Source organism: Phyllostomus discolor, chromosome 6 (genome assembly GCF_004126475.2).
Source record: "Phyllostomus discolor isolate MPI-MPIP mPhyDis1 chromosome 6, mPhyDis1.pri.v3, whole genome shotgun sequence".
Classification (NCBI taxonomy): Eukaryota; Metazoa; Chordata; class Mammalia; order Chiroptera; family Phyllostomidae; genus Phyllostomus; species Phyllostomus discolor.
In genome coordinates, this window is record NC_040908.2 from 85,713,411 (window position 1) to 85,732,855 (window position 19,445).

The 19,445-nt window shown below is 41.7% G+C and overlaps 1 protein-coding gene across 1 annotated transcript; it reads left to right on the forward strand.

The window, feature by feature from the left end:
* The first annotated feature begins 748 nt into the window (after positions 1-748).
* PLET1 (placenta expressed transcript 1) lies at positions 749-11,302 on the forward strand. The gene is made up of 4 exons (XM_028514853.2): positions 749-945; positions 5,407-5,605; positions 8,293-8,354; positions 10,567-11,302. Exons 1-4 carry the CDS (start codon positions 768-770, stop codon positions 10,764-10,766), a joined length of 639 nt encoding a protein of 212 aa, XP_028370654.1. The 5' UTR covers positions 749-767; the 3' UTR covers positions 10,767-11,302.
* The last annotated feature ends 8,143 nt before the right edge of the window (positions 11,303-19,445 follow it).

Sequence of the window (19,445 nt, forward strand, 5' to 3'; positions counted from 1 at the left end):
AAGCTTTGGTTAATATCTAAAGCTCAGGAAAAGTTGATTTTTGACAATTTTTGTTAGTGTTCTCATTGCTTCTCAGGAGGAGTGATTTTTTTCAGAGGTCCTCACTCCACCATTCCTTAAGTGCTTCTCTTAAAAAATAGTTCGTAAGTATCACTTTGATTCAATTCTACATTTTTTGTTTTCTTTCTACTGACATAGTAGAATATTTCTGCCCTCTTTTTTCCTTCAGTGAGTAATCAGAAAAGAGATACGAAAAACATGTTTTCTGATTTTTTAAAAGTAGTTTCCTTGCTCTACAGTGCAAGATGGAAAAAACTGTTTCTTTCTGAGTGTAAATCCAGAAGCACAATGTTTTTAGTTCTATGCTAGTCACAAAATGAACTGGGAAATGGATATGTAATATTCCAAGAAAAGATGTTTTTTATGCCTGAGTTTCCTACAGGGAGAAGAGTGGAGCTTCTAAATGAGCCAGGTATGTAATGATTACTCAACCCCTAATTTCACTTTGCCAGCATTAAACCTTTCTCCACAGATTTCTTCAAATAGCAGGTACTGAGGTGTGTGAGATGCAGAATAAATCCATAATCAGTACATTCTCTTTCTTGAGCAAAATTGGAATTGATAAAGGATCATGGTGACAAATTTCAGAAGCCAGGGTGTGGTTAGAGCAGAATTTGCATGTATGACCTCACCCAGGAACTCCAGCATATAAATAGGTGAGGTCTTACCCAGCTCCAGACCGAGCAGTGTCCAAACAGACCAAGATCATGGCAGTCCTTGGGTCCGTGATGCCATCCCTGGGGCTGTTTCTGTGCCTTGGAATGCTGTTTATTTCTGCCAGTTCTGCAAATGACAGTGACAGCTGCATGTCCTTCAATGAAGTCATCCCCACCACTGGCATCATGGCCAGTTCAGATGTTTATGAAGACAACAAGGTCTACACAAGTGAGTAGAAGCCATTCCCTCTGTTGTCTTTTTTCTCTAAGGGGAGTTTACAAGAATTTCATAACATAACTCTCCATCTCTGTTGTCATTTATACAAAATATGCGTTTTTGACCCAAATAGGCAGTGGGGACAGAAAGAATGAGAATATGTGAGAAAGTGGGTTGGGTAGAAATATTTCTGCATACTCCCTGTGCCAACTTGAGTGACAAGGAGTCATTAAATCCCCTCAGGCTGAGACCCAGCAAGAGCACACCCACGGCAAGTCCTGACTTAATATTGGCATGTTTATTATCTTAAGTGGTGATAATTGCATCACACTTTGTAATCTTTTCACACCCATTTAATAAAACAGTGCCACTGTGGATGACCGTCTGTTGCACAACTCCAGCAGACATTGCTCACATTTAGTACACAAGCAAAAAATCCAGTTCGCTGGACAGGGGAAGTATTGCTATCCCATCTTCTATATAAGGAGCCTGAAGCTGAGAGAAGTTAAATGACTTGCTCGGGGTCTCACTGCTAGTAAGTGGCAGAACTGGCTCTTGAATCCTGTTCCTTTCATTCCTAATCAAGTTTTTCTTAAAGGTGCCTCATAATATTTTATAAATATCCTAAACCTACAAGTCAAGGCAAGTGCCTTCTAATTGCTTTCATAACAACATTTAATATAGTGGCTTATATGTATTAATTCATTTAGTCTTCATGACAACCTATTAGGTAGAGACCACTGTCATTCTTGTTTTGTAGATGAAAACACAGAAGTAGAGATGCTAGTGACTTGCTCAAGTCACAGAGCTACTTAACTGGTAGAGCTGGGGTATGGACCTGAGCAATCTATCTTCAGAGACTCTGCCCTTAACCACTATACTATATGCCTCTCAATTATAGTAATGAGAGCTGATACTTACTATGTACTGAGTACTGTTCTAGGGGTCAATGCTATTATCTTCCCATTTTACAGATGACAACTAAAGCATAGGTAAGTCAAAGTTTTACCCAAGATCACTAGTAACATAACCAATATTTGAACCTAAATAACAGTCCAGCTTTGTTCAGCCAGGCTGTCCAGCTTCAGAGCCTGTCCTCTTATACTGTGCTATCCTGCCTCTCTTGCAACTCTAACCAAGTTTTGCAGATACTGCAAGGGTGATAGCCACACCCATGGTCTACAGATTCCAGGCTTCAGCAGGTAAATGACTATAGCCTGTCTTCATACACCCATGCCAGCTTATAGGTTGTTCTTTTTTTTTTTAATTATTTTCATGGGTACTGTCACTAAACGTCTCAATTATGATAAGACTCACTATGTCCTACTCGCTCAGGCGGTGGATCTTGTCCTACAGGGCAGGGAGGATAATATTGTAATTCAAGATGAAGATAAGGAGGGCATATATGTGACCATGTATATGCTAAAGGACCTGGGGGGCCAGAGGGACTACTACAAAGGAGATGATAGAGCTCTGACTTAAGATTCTCTCTCAGGTGAAGGATTTTGCTGTTGAAATGGAACAAACAGAAACCTACCTTGTAAAAGTAGGGTAGGGGGTGCAGAGATGGGGGGTGATGAGCTTTCTGAAAGCAGGAAGGAAGGAGAAAAAAGAGTCAAAAGATGATTAGTAAGACTCCTTAAAAGGGAAAGACCCCTTGAAAGGGAACATGCTAGGTGAAAGGGAAATTGCGGCATTTACAGAGGTAGTGGTAGAGCAGAAAAAGGAGAAGGAAGAAAGGATGCAATGTACTTCCCTAAAGTTCATCTGATTTCATCTCAGAATGTGCTACAGTTCTGTGATACACTGTAGGAATGATTTAAGTTGAGTCAAAACCTTGTGCCCACAAGAGTTTGAAGTGCCAGATTCTATACCTATGATTACAAAACACTCTCTGTGATTTCCCTGTAGAGTGTCATTGCAGGACTCGGCTGGCCAGGGCACTAACTTTTACAGAAACCAAGTAAATGCCCACACAAACTAACTTCTCCTTATTTTGATTTTGAAAATCTCTAAATATCAGTGTTTGTGTCAACATTGGTAAGTCGTGTATAAATGGCTTAGCAGGTCTCAAGACAATTGCAGTTTAGGCAATATCTTACAACAGGTTCCCTGGGTCTGTCTTCACATCATTGAAAGGAACCCCTAACACAATGACATTTATGTTAAGACTGTAGTAGGTCAGCATCTGCCTCCATTTTTTTACTTCTATGGACTAGAGGGATGTAACTTATCTTTTTTTCCCGAATCTTCAGCTTTAAGGGTATTCACTATACAATATTGGATGCACAACTTTTTAAATCAATTAGTAGTTATTGATGCAGTAGGAGTACTGATGCAGATGAAACCACAGTACACAATTGAGCCAGGATGTAATTAAGCACTCAACTCTACAGTAAAAAACATAAATGTTTCAGCAGTGAGAGGAAAAGAGGCTGAATTGACCCAGCGGTGGGTCATAAGCAGGATTTTGGAAAGTTAATGGGGATGAAATGTGTGATAAGAATGAAGTAAGAATTCCACACAGACAGCAAGACATGAACAAAGACCAGGTCCAGGTCTTTGCCATGCCAGTGTGTCTGCAGAACCAGAGGAAGACTGGCTGCCCCTAGAGTGGGGGCGCAAACAGCAGTGTGAGGTAAGTTATGAGGGTCACAACAGATACATGCTGGGTACTGTAACTGACAGAACAGAGGCAGAAATGTTTAGATGCTATAGAAATAGCACTTTAAAGGTTTGGGAAAGGAGTGTCTGGATGGAAGTGTTACGTGTGGAAGTCTGATCTGGCTGCAGCCTGAAAGGAGAAAATCGTGGAAACCAGAAATCCAAATAAAACAGATGCCTAGGAGAGAAGAAAGGAGGACATGAGCCAGGGTGAGTGAGGGAAAGCAGAAGAAAGAACAGAGGCAAGAACATGCCCATGGGAGAGCTGACAGGTTTGGTGACTACCTGGATGACAGCATCACTTGTCACAGTCCACCTCACCACCATGCACACATCTAGGATGAATGCCAGGTTCTCACCGAGCAAGTCAGGGCCCACAGGACCTGGTTCAGCCCACGTTAATTGGCAATCATAAATAAATAGAACAGAGAAGTGTTTTGTGCTAGAAATAATAACAATTGAAGTTTATCTAACATCCACAATGTATTAAAGTCTTTGCATTGTTCCCTTTACTCCTTTCAAGATAAGGTATCATGATCTCCATGCGAAAAGGATAACATCATTATGTCCAGACCTAGAACTAGGCCTGGTGCAAAGTGGGCATTCAATAAATATTTGTGGAGTGAATGATGAAGAATAAGGAAACTGAGGCTCAGAGGTGAACTGATTTGTTAAAGCTAGAATTCAAAACCAGGACTTCCTGATACTATTGTTCTACATGATCCATGATTTTTGGTTTGTGAAGGGGAAGTCTTTGAAGGAATTTTGGGAGTTTGAAAGTACCCTGGTAAACACCTTAGCATTGAAGAATTCCTTCAAAAGGTATCTTTTAAGGAAGGACAGGAAATATTCTTTTGAAATTATCTCCCAATTACAGAATTCTGAAATTAACAAATGGAATTAACAATTGTCTTTGGGGTCCCCTGTGAGTACATGCCAGGCTAGGTCATAAGACTCAGCTGAATGAAGAAGGTTAGGGAACTCTAAGGGGTCATTTGACAGTTACCTGGATTAGGGCCCTAGGGGGTCAGAGGCACCCTTTCCCTCATCCTCAACAACAGAGACCAAAAGCTTCAGCATTTCTAGGACTAGGAAACAGGCTTAGCTTTAATTTGGCAATGACATTGCCAATTTTCAGGAAGCACTTGCCAGGGGGCCCATTTGACCCGTTCACATGCACCAACCCTTACTCTTCTGGCATTCCACAGCCCCTGAAAGAAGGGCAGGGTACATTCATCTGACAGATGAGACCCAGGCTCAAGAGGTTAAGGACAGCCTTGAATCTCACCCCTGGTGCATAGCAAAACCAGGACCAGAGAACAGGTTTCCTTTTATCTACCTTTTTTTTTTTTTGGTAGGTTTTATTTATTTACTTTCAGAGAGGGAAGAGAGGGAGAAAGAGAGAAAGAGAGAAACATCAATGTGCGGTTGCTGGGGGCCGTGGCCTGCAACCCAGGCATGTGCCCTGACTGGGAATCGAACCTACGATGCTTTGGTTCGCAGCCCGCACTCAATCCACTGAGCTACGCCAGCCAGGGCCTTTTATTTACCTTCTACTGTAGAAAATTTAGAAAACACAGATAAGCAGTAGGAAGAAAAGAAAAATCATCTGTAATCCCACTACCAAGAAATCATCGTAGTTAATATCTTGATAGCTTTCCTTTCAGACTTTTTTCAACTTCCATAAAAGTGGGACTGCACTATATGTACATGCTATGTGTAACTTTTTTTCAGTTAATTTTGATTTCATGACCCTCATCCCTTCTTGCTACATAGGTGGCTGATTGTCTCCTTATTATTTCTTCCTAGTATTTGTTCCTGTGACTTACAGGACCAACTCGGTGGTCCTGCGAGCACTGGACACGAACAACAACTCCATAGGCTTCTGGTACAGAGCAGACCTGACCTGCAACAACAGCGTCGTGTACTTCCTGAAGGACACACATGAAGGGTCCTTCAGCGCCAGGTGGAGATCTCCTTCCACGAATGTAACAACAGTGGAGATACAGTAAGAACCTGTACATAGGATTTGGGCTTTTACAATTTCATATTGGGTTTATGCAGTTTTATACTGATCTTGGAAGACTCAAAATATAATCTAGATATGATGTGGAAAATTCAGTACCTACACTCCTCTTCTGCCTCACCATTTTTGGCCTACCTTTTACCTGTAGGAGTTTACACATACACACGCAAACACTCACACCATGTATGTTCAACATAAACAGAAAGAATTGGTGTTAAAGAAAATACATACATGCATTCATAATACATATATATGTGTGTGTATAGAGAGATTTTTTTTCAGGACTATTGCAATAAGAGAAAAGAGACAGTATAGAGTCAGGCTCAATTATGAATATAACATGGGGAAGTGGAAATGTATAGGCAAAGAAAGAGCAGGGTAGGAATCAGTGAAGAGAAAATTACTGAAAGGAAACATCGAGGCCTGTAAGAGGGTGAGGAATTTCTAGCTAAACTGCCCTAACAGGATTATTGCTGAAGGGCATGCCAAGGGGATGAAATATCACCTGGGGGATGGTAGAAAATGAGGAACTCAGTCGGACATTAAAGGTTATCAGATATCAAGGGTAAGAAGTTCTTGTTAGTCCTGACTGGTGTGGCTCGGTTGGTTGGGTGTCGTTCTGAAAAGCAAGAAGTCACTGATTCGATCCCCAGTCAAAGCACGTACCTGGGTTGCAGGTTCAGTCCTAGGTCTGGGCGTGTATGAGGGGCAGCTGATAGATGTTTCTCCCTCCTTCCCCCCTCTCTAAAAACAAATAAAATCTTCAAAAAATATATTTAAAAAGAAGTTCTTGTTAAACTGACTTAGAAGCGTTCTTGCTAAATCTGGATTTTACAAGCGGTGCACAGATGCACTGCCTAGGAGGAGGTTCCAAAGCTGAACCTCCTCCTGACTGAAGTTTGATCAAGCAAAGAATCTTTGTCACTGGGCACCCTGTTTGCTTCAAATTCTCTATATTCAAACTGGAGAATCATTTCTTAAAACTGGTTCCTTTTAGAAATAGCTTGCAAACAGAAAGTGTGATGATTGTGTAATAACTGGCTTCCTAGTGTCACACCAAATGGACACACTCTCATTCCAAGGTGAGACCAAACAGGGGCTCACATTGCACTTTAACAAAAACCTTCCTCCCAGCCAAGGATTTGTCACCAAGTTTATTTAGAGACCCAATGTTGAGAGGTCCTTAGAGTTCTGGCCTGTCATTTTGGGCTGAAAGCACAAGTCTGACCATCAGTCTGTGTCCACTGTGAACAGCAACCAAGTCTTTGTGGATAGTGGTGGTGATGATGCGGACAAGCCACCCTACACTCACTTGCCACGCCCAGGGCCTGCTTGGACCTAGATGGCTCCCACAGAGTGACCTGCAAGAGCAGAGTCCAAAAGGAGCTGCTACAACCCAGCCTCACAGCTAGAGCAGTCTCTTCAAGGCCAGCCAAGGCTAATTAGAGCAACAACTTTTCCTTTCATCTCTCCTCATTACAGCAACAAAAGATGAAAGACCAAACAGGGACACTATGCAAGAGAAACAGCACATTCCCACTGACAGTGTGGTCTCTAGACCTTCCTGACTCATACCACGCTTTGATGCACTGGCTTCTCTGCTTGTCGGCAATGTACACACACAGCCTTGATCAGCACGGCCGACAAGGAAAGGGGAGCAGCATGTGTGATGGGAGATAAAGAAAGCAGGGAACTCCTCTGTGCTGGTAGGGCACAAAAGGGGTGTGAAGAGTTGTCTGGCCATGAACTTTACAATGAGGTTTGGTGAGGCAAGGCCATTACAGAAATGATTACTGAGGTTAAACATCACATCCTCAAGAAAGCATTTTCTAAAATCCCAGATAAGTTCCAGATCCCCGTTTTTACTCTCACACTTCCACTGCTTTGTCAGAGCACCTATTGCCACTGTGATCAATTACATAATTTGTTAATTGATTATTCATTTAAAATCTGTCTCTCTGAAGGGACTATAAATGCCACAAGGGTAAGACTATGCCTGTTTAGTTCACCACTGTCCCGTCAGCACCAAGCACAGTGACTGGCATGTTATGCACTCTCATTAACTCACTGTTGAATGTATGAACAAGAGGCTGATATAATAATGGACCTACCTATATAAGAACAACACACCAAATTCTACAGATCATTTAATGAATATTAAGCACCTACTATGTGTCAGTCATTGTTGACAACAGAGCCTGCTCTCAAGGTGCTGGCCCTCCAGTGCAGGGAGAGGCTCATAGCAAGGCAATGCAATAGAGGTGCACATCTCTTTGATCTGTCTGGATTAACGATCATAGGGAAAACAACATCACAGAGTTACTGTTAAATCTGTGGCCAGATGTGGTCTGGATGGATGTTAGAGGTAGAAGGACTGGCTTGAACAGAGACCAGAGGTATATACCAGCCTGTGGAGAATTCAGGGTGATGAAGTTGGCTGGGGTGGGGGATGGACATGATCTCCTCTGGAGCAAGATCAGGGAGGATCTTAGTTAAGACAATATAGAGCAGACCAGTATTTAATGATCTGCTAATTGTGCTGTACAAAAAGTAAGCACAAAAGGAACTAACAGGTTAGGATCCTCTGGAAAGGCAGAAATGTGAGCGGAACTTGTGAATTCCACAGCTGAGGTCCTCACCATTATCTCTCATTGATTTACCCTCCACAGAGCCTTTGCTGTCAATGTACAAAAAATGGCTACATTTTCTTCTCTGAAACTGAAAAAACAAGGTAAGTTCCTTTGTAGACCATTTACATATCTGACAGTGAACTCAATCAGCCTGGAAAGTTACTTTATGGGTACCCAGGAAAAAGTCTTTTAGTCACACAATACCCAGATATCAATTGAGCCTTCTAGCACCTTGAAACTTACTTAAGATTAGCTCAACCCCTTATCTTATGCCTTGTAGGAAAAAAAGTCATCCCCAAGACTTCTGCCAATTTCTAGGGGCCTTATGTTCCCACAGTCACCTAAGGCTCCAGAATGCTGCTTCCTCAACCATTTCTATTCAATGCCACATAGACAGCAACATGAAAGTCAGCTCCCTCCTCAATTTCCATAGGCTTCCAACTCACATAAAACCTTCACAGGTATAGCAGACTTTATAGGGAAGAAGTGGTAGGTTTGCACAAAGAAGAACTGACAGCATAAAAATACCAAAAATTGCATTCATTCTCGGAATGTCCTTCAGCTACCACCACCACTGGGAATTTGCACTGTCTCTCACAGGTTGTAGTCCTCAACTTCAAACTGTCATGAGGCCCCTTGCCCTTCCTTTCTGCTCTCTGTCCCTTTCTTTCTCTCACCTATAGAGAGCTAAAACAAATTCATGAAATTGAAGTCCAGAAAATATTGGTAACTTGTGTAAGGTCACACCAAAGGTAAATGGAAAAACTAGGACTCAAATTCCTCATCTTATATTTTTTACACTTTTCTTAGACTTACGTCAAAACTATAAAGACAATCTTTTTTTAATGAAGTTTTTAAATACAAGGTTCAACCAAGAACAAGAAACATTAACCTTTCTCAATGTATCAGTCCTCCTCAGGAGCCCCCAAACACTGCAGTACATCTACTACTGCCTATTCCCACCAGTCATACACTGCAAATGTGGTCAAAGGGGTATCCATTTTCAAAAACAAATTTTAAAATGATTATGCCTAATGAAACTATTACATAAAAGCCTTAACTATTTCATTGGTGGTTTTCCCTCTGTGAAAGAACTGGATGTTATTTTCTTCCTGAAGGACACTTTCAGTATGAACAGGAGTATAAATGCTAGGAAAGGTGGGGGAAAGTTCATTTCTAGTCAGGACTCCTTATCTCCATGCTAATAAAATCCAGTTGAAAAAAGGAAAATATAGTGGTTGTGTCAGACTTTCTGGTTCAGTGAGATGCCAGAGAAACGTCTGGGGAAATGCTAAATGAGATAAGGCAATGCCACAGACCTAAAGGCACCTTCCAAGCAGGCAGAGGAACCATGGGCCTAAGCAAGTTGCTGGACAATTCCCTTCCTTAGTCCCTTCCATGGTCACCTCAGACCCTTGAAGGCATTACTGCCAAGCTCCAGGTTTTCTGGAATCAGACATCCCACCCACCATCCACTTCCCGCTCCCCACACAGGGTTGCAGGCTTGGCTTTCTCTGCTTCTCAACAAAGGCAACCTCAGAGAACCAATGTGTAGTCAGATACTTCATGGGAAAATGACCAGTGCCTCGGAAACCACAGAAAGAGATTCAGGGGTTTGCACAGAGTCTCTTTTCACTTACTTTAAAGAAGGAGTAGCCACCCTCAGGTCTGAATGGTAACCAGTTTTTTTTGTTTATTTGTTTTAATCCTCACCTGAGGATGTGTTTATTGATTTGAGAGGGAGAGAGACTGACAAACATCGAGATAAGAGAGAAACATTGATTAGTTGCCTCCCACAGTGCCCGGATCAGGGATCACACATGCAACCTACGCACGTGCCCTGACTGGGGATTGAACCTACAAACTTTTGGTGTATGAGACGATGCTTCAACCAACTGAGCAACCCAGCCAGGGTGGTAACTAGTTCCTATAAGCTTTACATGCACCTTTAAAATCAGCAACAAAAAAATAATTGTGCCATTCAGATCATATTTGCACTGATTCATCTAATACAATATTAAGGACACTTGAGGGCTGACAACCAACCCAACAGCAAATTCGGTAGTTACATAAGTATCAATTCACTCCCCTGTAGGACTGTGTACACCTTAAGGGTACAGAGTGTTCTTCCTTTTTTTCCTTGACATTCTGTTCCCCTGAGTTTTCCCCTCCTCTACAAACATTTGGCCCTTGGGACATTCTTACTGAATTCTGTTCATGAACTCTGGCTCCAGTGTTCAATCAGATTAGCCTCATTTCTCTAGAGCCCACCCACTATCCACCAGAAGCTCTGATGCCATTTTTTTTTTCCAGCAACGATCACCACACCATCATACTCCACGATCTCCACGAGCAGGCCAACCACAGCCCGAATCCTGACCACAACCCGAAACCTAAATCCAACCTCAACTCCAACCACAACCAAAAGCTTGGCCAACAGAATCTTCCTCAGCCCCATCACAGATGCCATTCAGATCCTGCTTGTCTTTCTCACCAGCAAACTCCTCTTCTAGAGGATACTAGAACAATTGTTCCTGCATCTACTGCATCCTCCTAAGTTCAAGTTCAAGCCAGGGCTCCACCGTGTGTGAATGAAGGACTTGTGCTCTCAATGTACAACTCTACTGCCACTGCTTTGGACCAAAAAGGGGACTGGGTTGAGTAGCCAGTCCACTAACTGGTGAATTTGGGGCACACAGATATTCAACCAGATCTTTCAGGACACAAATTAGGCTTTTTGTAAACTCTTAGACCTGGTCGGGGTATAACCTGGAATTCTGGCTCTAGTTTTAACATGTTGACAGCCAATTCCATAGCCAATCTAAACTTCTGTTCATTGCCAAATGATTCCTCTGTGTTCCTGAGTCTCTGTGGGAAGCATCTTTCCTCACTTTCAGGATGACCTGATTTCTGCCCAAACCCACGCAGGTTACAGAGCTTCTATGACACATGTGACTCAACAAGGAAAGGAGAAATCGTCCTTATGCTACTGGCAACACGAATAGCATTTGAAAGGCAAGAAAATAGGAATGTACCATGTCTGAGCAGCCAGAGGGAAAGATTATGACATAAAGGCTTTATTTTTTATGTCATAGCAAATAAACAATATTTCAAACAAGAATAATGTGTTAGATTCAAATGCCTTTTAATAAGTGATTAATTTAAAATACAGAGAATGTTATCTAATTTTATTCACTTGTGTGAACACATTAAAAAATAATAGATGAGAGGATGTGTTTTCAAGGCCTGACCTATGGGTAAAATTTTCTCAATTTTAGTATTCTTCAAGTGTAAACTGGTCATTTTTCACCAAATGGTGTCTTCCACTAAGAGAAATGAGCAAAATATTTATAATATTCATAATGCAATATAAAACCAACAGCAAGCGTGATATTGCCAGTAATAACCAACAAAGTTTTCTTTCAATAATTATGCTAAATTCTAAGATGCCAACAACCAGTAACTGGCCTTCCTTTAGGGACAGTTTCTGTCCATTTCTTCTTTTTTTCTGTGAATAGGCCATACTTTCCTATTTAGTAGGTCTTTTTTTTTAACTGGACATTTTGAATATTGTAATGTAGTATCACTGGAAATCATATTCTCCCTTCTCTCCATGGTATGCTGTTGCTGCTTGTTGGGTCATCCATTTATTTAGTGACTTTTCTAAACCATTTTTGCAAAGACTGCATTCTTATTGTGCGGTCATTGAAGTCTCCTTTGTGTAATCTGCACAGATTGTGCAGTTAGCCAGTGTCCCAATTTTCTTAAATGTCAAAATTTGACAGCCTTTCTTTATAAGCATTCTCCTAATAGATGTGAGGATTTTTGTTGTTGTTTTAAGTTAGATTCTAGAGTTCTGAAAAGGTTGACTGACAGTTTCTGCCAGTTTGTTTCCCAGATTGCTTCAGTGGACAGACCAATTCTTGGAGTTCCTTATTTCACCGTTTTCTGTGACATCACTCGGTAGCTACTGGTATCCGCCAAGCACTGAGCTAAGCACTTTACATGTACTGTCACATTTAATCTTCACAACAACTCTTTGAAATACAGCCATTTACAGGTGAGGACACTTAGGCAGAGAGAGAAATATTATTTTCCCAGAGTCACTCTGTAAGTACGAAGCTGGGCTTTGAAAAGAGGTCTGTTCCACTTCGGAGCCTGTACCCTTAACCAGTCAGCCTAAGGGTTCCCTGAGCAGCTCCAGCATCACCTGAGATCCCCCAGAACAACTGGCCCCTGGGTCATGTGACAGGGAGAGGGTGTAGGTGTCCCTTGCTGACACAAGTAGGCTGCGCGCTCCAGCAGCTCTCCTCTATGCCTCACTTCCCTGCTGCCACCTCCAAGATGACCAGCAGTGAGTCCTGCCCCAGCAAGCTGGGAACACATTTCATCTCAGGTCAATGTGGAAAGTGTGACAAATACCCAGCAAAGATACTCTCTGAAGCTGGGAAATTTTTAGACTCAAAGAAATCTGGGTGAATTCAGGCAAGCAGTACAGAGGCGCCTGAGCAAGAGTGCTGCATTAGCAGACAGGTAGCCCATTCTATTCCAGCTCTGCTGCAAAGTATAAAGATAACCTTAAACAAATGCCTTTATATTCCTCCACCTCAGTTTTTTCATCTGTCAGGTGAGAGGTAGCTCAGCCATCTTTCAGGTCTCAATTTTAATTTCTATCATTGCTAGATATAGCTCTAAAGGCCTGGTCAGAGATAGTAAATAGGTGTTATTTCAATGCCGTATCTGACTGACAGAGAATGCTGGGAGCACTGTTAAGAAGGATCCTGAAGCAAAATCCAGGCTCAGAAGTAGTGTTGTACTCAACAAGTGATGTCTTCTTTGGGCTTAGGAGACAGGAATTCAAGCAGCACAAGTTCCAAGTATTTGCCATTCCTGGTCACTCTTTAAGCAGGGTGGGTAGCAGAATAAGAGCAAAGGGCTACAGAAGTACATTCATTCTCACTATTCTCAGGAATAGCTAATCCTGGTTCTCATGTTTGTAATTAACCTCCTCATGGGAAGTTAATTTTCCTAATAGGAAAGTACAATACACCAAAAGGGAAAAAATGCACACAGGCTACTACATGGAAGCCCATAAGCTCTAACCTCATGCACAATAAAAAGATGAACAATAGATGGAGACACCTCCAGTCTTGAAGCTTCTTTTTTTTTCAGTTTCCGTTTTATTTTTTTATTTTAAAAAGTTTATTTATTTTTAGAGAAAGGGGTAGGGAGGGAGAAAGAGAGGGAAGGAAACATCGACTGTCGGCCTCCCACATGCCCCCAAATGCGGACCTGGCCTACAACCCAGGCATGTGCCCTGACAGAGAATCAAACCAGTGAGCTTTAGGTTTGCAGGTGTGCATTCAATCCACTGAGCCACACCACCCAGGGCCCACCCATCAAGCGTGTAAGTACAAGGTACTCTAGCCTTCAGGGTCTGCTCCTAAGCTCTTTCTTTTCCTAGAAAATCTAAATAATGGGCGAAAGGCTTAAATTATTCTACAGAATAAATAATTGAATCTGGAGAGTGAAAATTAAAATGATTTTATTTTATTTTCAAAGATTTTATTTATTTACTTTTAGAAAGAGGGGAAGGGAGGGAGAAAGAGGGAAACAAAAATATGCAAGAGATACATACATCAGTTGCCTCTCACACTTCCCCAAACGGGGACCTGGCCTACAACCCAGCAATGTGCCCTGGCTAGGAATCGAACCAGTGACCTTTCGGTTCACAGGTCAGCAGTCAATCCACTGAGCTACACCAGCCAGGACATAGAATTATTTTACTTCTGATTGCTGGACTTTATTTTTTTGAATGTGGCCCAGCAGCAAAACTAGGACATATGGGCTACCCTTACCTGGCTTTGTGTAAGTTGCATCCATATAAATAGATAGAATGAAGTTAAATATATATACCTGATATCAGTATAAAACAATTTATTAACATATGCAAAAATATCTATTTGTTTATGCATACATATATAAACCTGTACTTAAAAATAGCTGTAGAACAGATGTTTGAGTCCAACAAACTCAAAAAAGCCTTTGGCTTAAATAACTAAATATATAGACAAAGCACATTTAAAGAGCTTGGGAAAAATTTTAAATAATTACTTTAATTGTTGAGCATGGTTTTCTTTTTAAGCCAAACAGACATTGGTTCAAATTCCAGCTCTCTACTCACTGAGTGACTTTGAACAATATAACTCCAGATTCCAGGTCGGTGAACCACAGCTAACTCTTGCCTTAAGAACATGGTGACTAAGACACCAGGCACATAGTGGCTAGCATGATGTTAATTCGTAATTCAACAAATGCCAAAAACCAGAAGTTAGTTAATTGCACAGACATCAATACAGTCTCAAATGTAGGTGGAATACATTATACCCCATAATCTGGTTAGGGTACCTTTTTTTCCTTTCCTAAACACAGTTCTCTCCTTCAGGAATGCAACCTTGACTTCCCCCCCAGTACTTTGGGAATTATTAAGGGTTATTATGGAAACAAATTAGGCTTTTGTTTGCTGAAAACACATATTGCCACAGATCTGTTTAGTTCTACATTCTAAAGGAACTCTGTCCTCAGAGGCCAAACAGGTGGCATGATAAGCATTCTTGACTTCTGGTCAAGATAGTGGCACAGGTAAACATGGCTCACCTCCTTACACAACCACATCAAAAATGCAACTAAATTTTAGAACAACCATCACTCAGAACCACCAGAAATCAAGTTGAATGGAAGTCTGACAACTACTGAATTAAAGAAACCACATCCATCCAGACTGGTTTGAAGGGTACAGATGCAGAACAGGCTGGTCCCACATATACATGTAGTAGACAACAATTTGGGAGGGATATTTCAGGAGTGAGGAGTCCCAGTCCCACCCTGAAGGAGCGCCAGGGTTCCCAGCCATGGATCCAGTTCCAGGAAGGTAAGTCCCCATAACTTCTGGCTGCAAAAACCAGCAGGGATTGAGCCATTGGAAGAAACTTCAGGAGTCCCAAGCACTTCCTCTTAAAGAACTGACTCTTACCAAAATCACTCCCTCTGACCTCTAGTACTGGGGTAGCAGCTTGAAAGGCACAGTGTCATACAGGCAGGAACTGAAGTGTCTGGCATCAAGGCAAGAGCTGGGGGACAGCTTTCTCCCAGACGAAGAGGTGGGCAGAGGCCATTTTCCCTTTTCTGAACCCTCCCCCACCACAGAACCATAGAGCCAGCAGGCCACAGCTGAGACTCCATCAACCTGCTCACACTGTTTGCCCTGCTCTGGAAATCCCAAAGCTCTGTCCCACCCACTATTGACAGTGGCTTTTCCATATGAATGGATGGTTTGGCTCAAACTTCACAACTTCCTAAATCCTCTCAAACAAGCAACAGCCAGCCTCAGTGATCCCCAACCCCGTACCTCTTGCTAAGTATCCACAAGCCCTGTTCTAGCAGTGCCAGCCTAGATTCACAGCTTGGCTTTGCCTAGGGATCTCCAAGCCCAGCACAAGTAACAACCATCTCAGGTTGCTTTATAGCTCAAACAGTATGGCCCCTGGCAAAACATAGGTGGGGGCTGACCTTGGCCTGCACCACCCAGGAAACACCAGGCCCAATGCACCCAGTGGACAGCTACAGACCACATCAGAGCATCACCACTCTGCCATGGCACAGCTGATCCTCCATGGAGGGTGGAAGTTGGTGGTCAGTGGTCACTGCCAAACCTTGTAGCTGACTGGCCTGGGTTAATCCCTCCCATTGATCTGCCAATAGCAACCAAGGCTCAACTACAAGAGGAGGGTGTACTCAGCCAACACAAAGGGCATACCTTGAGTACCCAGGTTAGGTGATAGGGGCGGCTCTGCCTCTGAACTATACAGGACACCTACTATATTAGGCTGAGCTACCAATGACAGGGAGTCATAGCAGCTTTAACTAATACATAGAAGCAAACACAGGGAGACTGCCAAAATGAGGAGACAAACAAGAATGACCCAAACGAAAAAACAGATCAAAACTCCAGAAAAAGAACTAAGCAAAATGGAGATAAGCAACCTGTCGGATGCAGAGTTCAAAACACTGGTTATAAGGATGCTCAAGGAACTTAGTGAGAACCTCAACAGCATAAAAAAGATCCAGTCAGAAATGAAGAACACATTAATTGAAATAAAGAACAATTTACAGGGAAAGAACAGTGGAGTGAATGAAGCCAAGAATCACATCAATGATTTGGAACATAAGGAAGCAAAAACCAACCAATTATAACAACAAAATGATAAAAGAATTAAAAAAAAAAAAAAGAGGATAGTGTAAGCAGCCTCTGGGACAACTTCAAGCATTCCAACATTTGCATTATAGGGGTGCCAGAAGGAGAAGAGAAAGGGCAAGAATTTGGAATTATATTTGGAAAAATAATGAAAGAAAACTCCCCTAATTTGGTGAAGGAAGCACAGAGCATCCCAAACAAGATGGATGCAAAGAGGCCCACTCAAAGACACATCATAATTAAAATGCCAAAGCTTAAAAATAAAGAGAGAATTTTAAAAGCAGCAAGAGAGAAGCAGTTAGTCACCTATCGGGGAGTCCCCATAAGACTGTCAACTGATTTCTCAAAAGAAACTTTGCAGGCCAGAAGGGAATGGCAAGAAATATTCAAAATCATGAAAAGCAAGGACCTACAGCTAAGACTGCTCTATCCAGCAAAGCCATCATTTAGAATCAAAGGACAGAAAAGAGAGCTTTCCAGACAAGAAAAAGTTAAAGGAGTTCATCACCAAGCCATTATTATATGAAATGTTAAAGGGACTTACTTAAGAAAAAGATCCAAAGTATGAACAGTAAAATGGCAATAAATACCTATCTATCAACAATTGAATCTAAAAAAAAAACAAACTAAGCAAATAAGAACAGAGACAGAATCATGGATATGGAAAGCATTTTGATGGTTGCTAGACAGAAATGGGTATAGGGGAATGGGTGAAGAGGTGAGGGGATTAAGAAGTACAAATAGGTGGTTGCAGAATAACCATGGGGACATAAAGATGGTGTAGGAAATGGAGTAACCAAAGAACTTATGGACCCCATAGACATGAACAATGGTGTAGGGATTGCCTGAGGGAGTGGGGATGCTGGGTGGAGGGGGACAAGGGGGAATAAATTGGAACTGTAATAGCATAATCAATAGAATATAATTTTTTAAAAAGAAGCATTCTCTGCAAGACAAGCTGAGGCTCTCTCTGCCTGGGTTAAACCTACTCCCCACAGGCTAGGACAACAATTATGAACCAACCTTGTCAATGAGCCCTGAGTCTGGGCTGCTAAGTACAGTGTGGTCTTAAGGACAGCAGTTTACTGAAAGATCCTTGATTCAGAATTCTAGCTTATCTTTAAATTAGTAGCTAGTTAGGAACTACAATAAATTTTACCCACAAATGAAAATGGAAAATTTCCAGGAAGATAAAGTTAGCCAGATTCACAGGTTTGGAGGAATACTTAGGGGATTTATTTTATGTTGTGGTTGTTATCTAAACTCAAGCACATAAAGAATAACTAAACCACTTTTTGAAGTATGTTTGAAAGTTTGGTATTAAATCTCAAAAAATGTGACCAAACCAGGTTCAAGTTCCTTAGAGATGGCAGGCACTGTCACTCATTCACTGCCTAATTATTCAGCATCTGTTATGCAGCAGGCACTGAATTAAGTCCTGAGGCAAAAAGAATGAATAAGGTAGACAAGGCTCTGGCACTCATGAACTTGACATCCTTGTGGGTGGCACAGACAATAAATAGCAAATAAATAAGATAAAAGGAACACATATCTAATTTTAAAACTGCAAGATAGGGGAGTATACAGATATTATTGACAGAAAATAACAGAGGGTTTCTATCTATACTGGGTGATCAAAAGGGTGACATTTAGGCTGGGATCTGAAGACTAATGGGTTTTATGAAGGGGGTGGGGTAGAGGACAGGGGCAGCATTCTAAACAGAAGAGCATGACAAGAGAAAAACTTTAAGATGTCCTATGTTAAATTATAGCAGGCTAGAAGAAGTGACAAGATTAACCAGTGAACTACAACAGACCAAAACCAACAAGAGTACTCACATTCCTGAATGTATGTTGAAACTGCGCATCAAGTTTCAGGCAGCCATCTAGAAAGACCAGCTTACCACCAACCATAATATCTGTCTGCCATGAACCTTCCACACTGTTGCCCACAACCAATCCAGAAGCATCCCTCATGGACTTTTCCCTTATGGGCTATCTACTATCCCTGAACTTTCTCCCCTTCACCTTTTCCTGCCCTATTTATCTATAGCCAATGTAAATTCTTAAAAAAACAATTTACATCTTTCTTCCCCAAACTCATTGTATGAAAAAGGCCTATCAACCCTAGGATGGCAACGTGTCTGTATTCTCCATCATACCCTGCTGCTGCTGCTGCTGCTGCTGCTGCTGCTGCTGCTGGTTTAGACTGCATGCCCTAGGACCTGGTCCTTTTCTGGCTACAATGAGGCTCAATAATCCCCTTCTGTCAGGGCAACTTTCAGCCTTAAAGATTTTTGTTAATCTTTAAGGCAGAAAATGCACAGATCTTGAAGAAGGGAAGAAATTGGTGGGACTTAGGACCTGAGAAATGGCCAATATGACCAAAACACAGCGACCAGCTTCAGGCTGGGGAGTAGGATGGTTCATACAGAGCTTGGCAGGCTAGTGGGAAGTGTTTGGATTGTACTTTAGAAGCAAGAGGAAGCTTTCAAGGAGTAACAAGGTAGGGAGAGGAGTGTTGGTAACAGCAGTGCAGGAGAGAACCACAGGGAAAGCAGATCAGTTAAGAGGCGTGTCAGTAACCCAGGCAAGAAATGCTGGCAGTTGGACTGGGGTGCTAGCATTGGAAATACAAAAAAATCATTATATAGGTTAAAGGTAAAACCTATATAACTTTGATAGATTAGATTAAGAGGTGAGTATCAAGACCAACTCCCAGATTTCTGGCTTGAAAAAAAATAAATGGATGGTAGTGTCATTTTTAGGGAAGATTGGTGAAGAATAAATTTTGAAGGAGAAATCAGAAATTCACTTTGGAAAGGTTAAGTTTGAGATGCCCCTGAGATACCCCACTATCCATCTATGGCTCTGTCTGTGAGCAAATACTTTAAAAGGTAAAAGACAAAACTAGTCCTTCTATTTCTTCAGGTTGTTA